The sequence below is a fragment of the Vigna unguiculata genome, chromosome 3 (assembly GCF_004118075.2).
Source record: "Vigna unguiculata cultivar IT97K-499-35 chromosome 3, ASM411807v1, whole genome shotgun sequence".
NCBI lineage: Eukaryota > Viridiplantae > Streptophyta > Magnoliopsida > Fabales > Fabaceae > Vigna > Vigna unguiculata.
This window is the reverse complement of record NC_040281.1, coordinates 61,240,943-61,250,369: the sequence shown is the minus strand read 5'-3', so window position 1 is coordinate 61,250,369 and position 9,427 is coordinate 61,240,943. Positions and strand designations below refer to the sequence as shown.

Here is a 9,427-nt window from a genome sequence, read left to right as displayed (position 1 = left end):
TAGCTGTGAGTATTGTACAAAGTAAGTGAAAACATACTCACGATAATCGATTAGGTAAATTGCTAATTGAATTAGTGACAGCAAAAACCTTTGTATAAAAGCTGTTTTGGAATCTGTTTTGGGTCTGAAATTTTAGGGAGATTACGCAGTCTTCATCTGAGATAGAGCCAACTGAGAGACAGAAAAGCTTCAGAAGATTCTGCAATAACTCAAGTACAGATCCAAGAAGAATTGATGGTTGATTCTACTATGATGGATCTTGCTTGATTCAAGGAGCATCAAGTCAAATCTGCACAACTTAGGTGTTTTCGTTTCTTGTTTTGCTTTCTGTATTTCTGATTACAGTAGCTTCAGTGTTTGAAGTGTGGACCTAGGTGCAATTGTGTGGATGCATTGCTCCTAGGGGAAGTTCTTGATTGTTGAATCAAGTTCTTGGGTTTTGGGGTTAGAATTACATAGGTGTGCTTGTAATTCTTGGAACCTTTCTGCTTAGTGGACTCTTCCTAAGTGTATTACTTAGGAGAAGACTGGATGTAGATTCGCCTTGAATCGAACCAGTATAAATTGTGTGTCTTGATTCCTCTTCTCTCTTTTAAATCTTCTTGATTGATTTAAACAGTCCATTAACCCAAAACTGTGTAATTGATTAATTGAGCTTTAAAACCTAAAGATCCTTCCAAGATTCATCTCAAATTAGTAAAAACACATTAATCAATTCAGATCCCTTTGTGGTTGGTGCAACTCAACACTGGTCGTGCCTCACATACTTCTGAAGCTGCTGTGGACACTGCAGAAGGTAGTGAGAGTGAGCAATTTGAGGATGTCACTGACGACGAATAGCTTAGCCTTCTACCCACACACACCTCCCTTTTGCGTACCATCCTTCATAGCTTCAGTCTGTAGCTCTTGACCTTAGGATCTTAGTAGTCCTAGCAGGGTGTGTGTTTCCTTGTTGTAGTTATCCTAGCATCATAGCTACCTTAGCCTAAAAATATTTTGGTTGGGACTATAATGTGTTATATACTACGCTTACTCTGGATGCTATGCAAAGTTATTATCCTGGTTGTTATGCATTATCTACTGCTGCATCTTTTCCTTTGCTGCGCTGTTTAGTTGTTTTTCTATCCCATCTTGAATATGTCTTTTTGCTACTGTCCAAAAAGGGGGCGAATTATTTTGCCACTGCATTGATAGGCTATACTGATAGGGGGAGCATAAAATGAAAGTGATATCTGTTATATGCCTATGCTGTTGTTTGCCTTGTGTGCCTGTACTGTGTACTGCTGTTGTTGTTTGCTTAATGTGCTACAGGTAGGCTTATCTCAGTCCATGTTTTGGACATCATCAAAAAGGGGGAGATTGTTGGAAGGGGGAGCCTTTCATCCATAAATGAAGAACAATTTTGATGATGTCTACTGATCTAGGATAAAACATAGCTTGGTCCAGTTAGGATATGCATTAGGCAATTAGCTTCTCTATCAATTGTATTTCAGGCCTGCTGTGTAATTCTGCATATGATTAGTTCTTTAACTAATGGATTAACTGTGAGTATTGTACAAAGTAAGTGAAAACATACTCACGATAATCGATTAGGTAAATTGCTAATTGAATTAGTGACAGCAAAAACCTTTGTATAAAAGCTGTTTTGGAATCTGTTTTGGGTCTGAAATTTTAGGGAGATTACGCAGTCTTCATCTGAGATAGAGCCAACTGAGAGACAGAAAAGCTTCAGAAGATTCTGCAATAACTCAAGTACAGATCCAAGAAGAATTGATGGTTGATTCTACTATGATGGATCTTGCTTGATTCAAGGAGCATCAAGTCAAATCTGCACAACTTAGGTGTTTTCGTTTCTTGTTTTGCTTTCTGTATTTCTGATTACAGTAGCTTCAGTGTTTGAAGTGTGGACCTAGGTGCAATTGTGTGGATGCATTGCTCCTAGGGGAAGTTCTTGATTGTTGAATCAAGTTCTTGGGTTTTGGGGTTAGAATTACATAGGTGTGCTTGTAATTCTTGGAACCTTTCTGCTTAGTGGACTCTTCCTAAGTGTATTACTTAGGAGAAGACTGGATGTAGATTCGCCTTGAATCGAACCAGTATAAATTGTGTGTCTTGATTCCTCTTCTCTCTTTTAAATCTTCTTGATTGATTTAAACAGTCCATTAACCCAAAACTGTGTAATTGATTAATTGAGCTTTAAAACCTAAAGATCCTTCCAAGATTCATCTCAAATTAGTAAAAACACATTAATCAATTCAGATCCCTTTGTGGTTGGCGCAACTCAACACTGGTCGTGCCTCACATACTTCTGAAGCTGCTGTGGACACTGCAGAAGGTAGTGAGAGTGAGCAATTTGAGGATGTCACTGACGACGAATAGCTTAGCCTTCTACCCACACACACCTCCCTTTTGCGTACCATCCTTCATAGCTTCAGTCTGTAGCTCTTGACCTTAGGATCTTAGTAGTCCTAGCAGGGTGTGTGTTTCCTTGTTGTAGTTATCCTAGCATCATAGCTACCTTAGCCTAAAAATATTTTGGTTGGGACTATAATGTGTTATATACTACGCTTACTCTGGATGCTATGCAAAGTTATTATCCTGGTTGTTATGCATTATCTACTGCTGCATCTTTTCCTTTGCTGCGCTGTTTAGTTGTTTTTCTATCCCATCTTGAATATGTCTTTTTGCTACTGTCCAAAAAGGGGGCGAATTATTTTGCCACTGCATTGATAGGCTATACTGATAGGGGGAGCATAAAATGAAAGTGATATCTGTTATATGCCTATGCTGTTGTTTGCCTTGTGTGCCTGTACTGTGTACTGCTGTTGTTGTTTGCTTAATGTGCTACAGGTAGGCTTATCTCAGTCCATGTTTTGGACATCATCAAAAAGGGGGAGATTGTTGGAAGGGGGAGCCTTTCATCCATAAATGAAGAACAATTTTGATGATGTCTACTGATCTAGGATAAAACATAGCTTGGTCCAGTTAGGATATGCATTAGGCAATTAGCTTCTCTATCAATTGTATTTCAGGCCTGCTGTGTAATTCTGCATATGATTAGTTCTTTAACTAATGGATTAACTGTGAGTATTGTACAAAGTAAGTGAAAACATACTCACGATAATCGATTAGGTAAATTGCTAATTGAATTAGTGACAGCAAAAACCTTTGTATAAAAGCTGTTTTGGAATCTGTTTTGGGTCTGAAATTTTAGGGAGATTACGCAGTCTTCATCTGAGATAGAGCCAACTGAGAGACAGAAAAGCTTCAGAAGATTCTGCAATAACTCAAGTACAGATCCAAGAAGAATTGATGGTTGATTCTACTATGATGGATCTTGCTTGATTCAAGAAGCATCAAGTCAAATCTGCACAACTTAGGTGTTTTCGTTTCTTGTTTTGCTTTCTGTATTTTTGATTACAGTAGCTTCAGTGTTTGAAGTGTGGACCTAGGTGCAATTGTGTGGATGCATTGCTCCTAAGGGAAGTTCTTGATTGTTGAATCAAGTTCTTGGGTTTTGGGGTTAGAATTACATAGGTGTGCTTATAATTCTTGGAACCTTTCTGTTTAGTGGAATCTTCCTAAGTGTATTACTTAGGAGAAGACTGGATGTAGATTCGCCTTGAATCGAACCAGTATAAATTGTGTGTCTTGATTCCTCTTCTCTCTTTTAAATCTTCTTGATTGATTTAAACAGTCCATTAACCCAAAACTGTGTAATTGATTAATTGAGCTTTAAAACCTAAAGATCTTTCCAAGATTCATCTCAAATTAGTAAAAACACATTAATCAATTCAGATCCTTTTGTGGTTAGGAGTATTAGACAAATCTGATTTTTAACAAAAAGGTACATTTGTAGTAGGTATGTTTATGTGGATATCAAACGGGTAGTGCGAGGTAAGGTTTAGATGGAGAACGGACATCCAATATCATCTCTATTTCTATAAAACAATTTTCTTGAAAAATTTTCTTTTCAAGAATTTAAACAAAATTAAATATTCAGTTATATTTGCATTTATTTCACTTTCACCAACTATTTTATTTTTATTTTCCTTCTTATTCTTTTATCGTAAGTCAACGAACTATGAAAATGAGTTTTTTCTTCAATAATTGGAGCACATGGATGAAATGGTGTATACAAGGCGATGTAGGTCTGAGAACCCACATGCTGCATAAATCATGCAATTACGTCAAACAACCATGGAAACTTCTTTTACCATTCCCGAATCAATTAGTTTAGAGTTCGTAGTAATATAGATTGTTATAAATTATCGAAAATTTAAGTGTGATTTTAAATTAAAAATAGACTTAAATACCTTTTTGGTCCTCATTTTCATAGTGTTTGTTGTAGATGGTCCTTATTTTGATAGAATGTTTAAATGATCTTCATTTTTAGGGAATGTTTAAAATTGTCATCATTTTCGCACTTCGTGTTTTATCTGGTACTTTTCTGTAAAGTTGTTTAAATCATTAACGGAGCATTGTACCACACCTGCACAGTACATGTAACACACCCTAATACAAACCGTGCCACCTGTACAATATTTCGTTAATGATTTAAATGGCGTTACAGAAAAAGACCAGATAAATCACGAATTGCGAAAATGAGGACCATTTTAAACATTCCGTAAAAATGAGGACCATTTTAAACATTGTGTCAAGATGAGGACCATCCGCAACAAACACTACGAGAATGAGGACCTTAAAAATATTCATAAATTATTTTAGTTTGAAAATGGTATCAACCTTCTATTTGAATTGATTTAATTTTATAGCAGAGGCTGTTACTTTTACTCATGGATAGGGTTCAGAAATCTAAATCACAAAACATAGACTTGAACATTGAAATATGATTATTTGCCAGACATAGCAGAAAAGATTGATATTATTACACTTACGATACATAAACACATGTTGATCTTGATGTGTGAAAACTTGAGCAGACATCTAAGAAGAAGGGTGATAAGGAGTGGTACTAAGTTGGGCATGGCTACTGGTGTTCTGAGAATCTGCAATCATAGAGGAAACGGCTGCTTCTAATGCTGCCCTAATAGAAGGATCCCTGGTGATGGCAGCACTAAGAACATGGACCAAGGGAAGGTCTTTCTCTGAGGCTAATCCCTCACACTGCTGAGGGTAACCGTTGAGTGAAAGAGGGAAAGTTTGAGAATGGTTGAGGTTGTTCTTAGTGGGGTGGGTTAAGTCGAGTGTTACAGTGGGACATGATGATGCAGATGGATAGTAGGTAGAAGAGAAGAGTTGATGATTTGAAGTAGTGGTTGAGCCAGAAAGGAACATGCTCAGTGCTGCTGATGTTGTGGAAGCCATGGATCTGGCTGGTGGAGGGAGTGAATGATTATGAGTCCCCTCGTAGGTTGTGATCACAACACTTTCATCCGAAGCACACCTCTGAACCTGTTTCCAAGTAAATAACAACATACCTTATTAAGTAATGTGCGTCTATATGTTTCAAAATCTTAAACAATGTCGGACAGAGTTAAATATTATACGTATAAGACTAATAATGTCATCATGATCTCTCGACTACTATAACCAAAACATATAAAAAATATATAACTCAACATAATTGGATATAAAATAGAAGTGTTTGCGATGTAAAAGATGGGAAGTAAAACCTGTTTGCGAACTGGACATGTTGTTCCCATGTTGCAACGATAGTAGGCCCGAGGACAAGGGTTACCCTTTGATATCTTTTGTCCATATTTTCTCCATTGACAACCATCACCCTTCTAAACAATAACATGTCAATGTATAATTATATACATATATATGTTTTCTTCAATGCCATATTTTATTTCTATGGGTTGCATCAAATTTTTATACTGTTATATACAATTAATCACCTAACTTAGGATAAAAATTAAATTTTAGTTCTTTTGGATAATTTGGGATAATAATGAGATCACCCTTACTCAACTTCACGGCTTTACAAGTGAATTTATATTACCATATGCAGCAATAGATCAATGTTGGTTTTATTTAACTTTTTTTTCTCGAAACAAATCTCAATTTGAACATTAATAAAAAATGAATTTAATTCATACATAAAATATTGATATCTTTTTTAATGTAAACTTTAATGGAATGCGTTAATGAGTCTTCATCTTAAATGATACTTAACTTTCTATTTTTAATTTTATATGAAACTTAATTAACATTCTGAATTTTTTTATTCCTAAGCAACAATTGCTTAGAAAAACAATTTCATTTTCTTTTTAAAATAACTTCAACATTAATTTATATTCCTCCATGAAAGTTGCTTGGCACTAATAATTTAATCAAGCTCCTGACTAATCATTTGTTAGTGGGGATGCCACTGAATTAATATCATTGAGAGAAAGTAATGATGAAGAATTAGCTAAGGATCTTATGACAAAGGGGGAATAATGAAGGATTTAACTAAACTAGCCACCCAACAGGAATTTAATCATTGCATTTGACATGACAAGTATTATGTCGATTGATCAACAAAAATGCAACATTACTTGTGTTGTCTGCAATTTTCTCTCCAATAATTTTTAATATTTGCCTTCAAAAAAAGTTGTAACATTATCCCATGATTTATATATTATAAAAATGAATTACATGTAGCCTGTCTAAAGTAAAAGGGTATGAATTCAGAAGGAAAATACAAATATTTTTTTAATGTAAACATAATAAAAATCAATAAATTTGTTAATGGTGGTGATTTTATTGAATAAAAGTATAAAATTATTTTAAATTTTTAATACATAGGTTTTTTTTTTCTTTCTAAAAATGGATACAAAATCAGGAGAACAGATTATAAAGAAGAATGTTCTCTCTGCATATTTATGTGAGAATGAATCAATTATTAAAAAGACCAAACTTCTTATACTATAATACTATAGAAAAATTACATTTTAATAATTTTGTATTTTATATTATATAAATACTATTAAATACTAAAGAAATTTTACTTCCATCCCAAAGGATTTTTTATGGCCACTCCAATTTCACCTTCCAATCCCTCCGACCAACAGATTAAATTTAGCACTTTTATGGTTCATTTACATTTCTGAATACACTCATTCTGATCAGTTATCCCAAACTTTTCATATTACATTCAAATCGATTAAATTAATGCATGAAATGATAGAGTTTAATGAGAATTAGCAATCCAATTTTCAGAATAAAATTCTACAAAAATAAGATAGAAATTAATGCATACATACCATAGATTCTGATCGTGCTCTTACAGACACTCTAGCTTTCTTGCAAGAAGCCTCAAATGCCTGATCTTCTATGATTTTTGCTTCTTCTGCTGTTACTTGGTTATTCATTTTACCTTCAACATCGTAAGTAAACACTTCAGATTTTTTTGGCTTTGTTCATCACAACTAAATACTTCTGAAGGGTACCTTACCAGTGTGTAAGAACTGCCATGGCTTCTTCACGTTATCTTGCCTGCTATCCTTCTAGAGACAGACATAGAAAACATGGTTTATGTATTTAATCAATTTCTTTTAAAATAAGTTAGAAGAGTACACAAATTTTAATTAACTATATATTCATGTCCTATTATTGCAGATTAATATGCTCAATAATACATGTGATATGTTAATAATTAGAAAGAAGAGAAGAACTTAATTTTTGTTAATTACCTATGTATATATATATATATATATATATATATATATATATATATCATTGTGCTGCTGCTATAGTCTTATTAGTGCTATGGTTTTGAGTGAGCAAACAGTGATGTAATTGATTTTCATAACAAAACGAAGTATGAGTCAAAGAAGCATATATATACTAAACAAATTCTGAGTCAAACTTGCCTGCATGTCCTCATTATTGGGAGGTGATGAAGATAGTTTCTTTTGCTGCATCGCCAACAATAACTGATTCTGAAGAGCAGCGTAGTGTTCACTGATCTCATTAAGCATTGACCTTAAATTTTGATTCTCCTTCTTCACCTCCTCCAGCTCAACTTGCAACAATCCCAACTAAAAACCAAAAAAAAAAACCCACATCGGTCAAAAAATTCATGCAGTTTCTGCAGATCGATTTAACTTGTCAAAGATTACCCACTTGGTTCAGAGGCTCTTGCTCAAGATTTTTCGGAAGCTCCAAGTTATTCAGACTCAAACCAAGAAGAGTAGATCCTAGCTGCACAAAGTACAAACGAACATGATAATTTAGCTTTCAACTCAACAAAGTATCAGCTAATCTAAATTAATTATATCTTGGATATAAATAAAAACAGAAGAAAAAGATGTAAAGAATAGATAGAGATAAAGGTGAAGTGCAAGAGAAAACAGGTAGAAAGTAGTATATATATATATATATATATATATATATATATATATATATATATATATATATATATATATATATATATATATATATATATATATATATATAGGTAATCAACTTACAGTGTTTCTAATGGATGATTCCTGATTCCAGTTGAGTGCATCTGTGGTACTAACACATGGTTTTTTGTGATCTTGCAGCAATTTTTTGAATGCAAAATTGTCCTCCATTTATGTAGAGTTTATGGCAGTGATAGTTACTGAGATATGCATATGTTTCAGGGGATTTTATGGTTTGAGTTGCAGGTGAGAGTTGATATAAGAGTATTGGAATCTGAGTTATGAAGCAAAGATTGATATAAAGTGGATTCAACCTTCGTATATATATAAACTAAGACTCGCTCTTTCTGGTCACCACAGTCTTTGTTAAGTATGAGGTCTGCTTATTATTATCAAAGAATTTTTCCACATAAAATATACAAGTGACCTTGTCTAAGTGGTGGGGAGAAAAGATAGTGACTACTTAAACAAATACACTTTTCTTTCATTTTATTTATAAAAGTAAAATAATTTTTTGATTACTAAATATTGATAACTTTCTCTTCCAACTTTAGGTGGCATCTTCTAAATGGTTTTCCATTTCTCCATTTTCTCATTCTCAATATTCCGAAATCACTTAAAAAATGACACATCATGTTATAAAAGAAAGTTTTCAAAATTTAGTAGTCAAAATATTATCATCCTTTATAAAATTAACTTTTCTAATAACTATCTTAATAGTTTTAGGTATTTTTATTGTTTTACGAAATCATTTCTTAAAGCAAACCCTTCCACTGTCAAAAAACTTGGTGTGAAAATGTGAGATAAGGTCGCCATGATCATTAAAAATAAATCAATATTTTTTTTGGAAAATCATTTATTATTTTACTTGTAAACTTTTTTGTATTGTTATATACAGATAATATTTCTCTGGCTAATACTTTTTTTCTATATATTAAAAAACAAAAACATTTCTATAGCTTACGATATTATCCACTGTTTTATGAAAGATTAGAGCTGTCTCTAGTAGACTAGGAGACTATTATTGGCATGCCAATGGATTTCTTGCTAAGTTTTTTCTTCCCAAA

The 9,427-nt window shown here is 33.4% G+C and overlaps 1 protein-coding gene across 2 annotated transcripts; it reads right to left on the bottom strand.

Annotated features, from left to right (window-relative positions):
- Window positions 1–4,823: 4,823 nt before the first annotated feature.
- On the bottom strand, window positions 4,824–8,694 carry LOC114177436 (probable WRKY transcription factor 47). Of its 2 annotated transcripts, none has more exons than XM_028062773.1 (7): window positions 8,424–8,694; window positions 8,077–8,154; window positions 7,824–7,991; window positions 7,406–7,457; window positions 7,215–7,327; window positions 5,637–5,747; window positions 4,824–5,415 (listed from the first exon to the last, which is right to left on the bottom strand). In XM_028062773.1, the coding sequence occupies exons 1-7, from the start codon at window positions 8,529–8,531 to the stop codon at window positions 4,948–4,950; spliced, it is 1,098 nt and encodes a 365-aa protein (XP_027918574.1). In that variant the 5' UTR covers window positions 8,532–8,694; the 3' UTR covers window positions 4,824–4,947. The 2 variants fall into 2 exon arrangements, with proteins under 2 accessions (XP_027918574.1, XP_027918573.1); XM_028062772.1 differs by having other exon boundaries at window positions 5,637–5,750; window positions 8,424–8,693.
- Between the last annotated feature and the right edge of the window lie 733 nt (window positions 8,695–9,427).

Bases quoted from the DNA above. Each gene is read 5' to 3' on its own strand.
- LOC114177436 (XM_028062772.1), bottom strand. From the start codon at position 8,531: ATGGAGGACAATTTTGCATTCAAAAAATTGCTGCAAGATCACAAAAAA. The intron at 7,992-8,076 runs GTGGGTAATCTT...TTTGGTTTTTAG, and splicing joins AGCAAGAGCCTCTGAACCAA to TTGGGATTGTTGCAAGTTGA. The intron at 5,751-7,214 runs GTATGTATGCAT...GTTATTGTTTAG, and splicing joins GAGCACGATCAGAATCTATG to AAGGGTGATGGTTGTCAATG.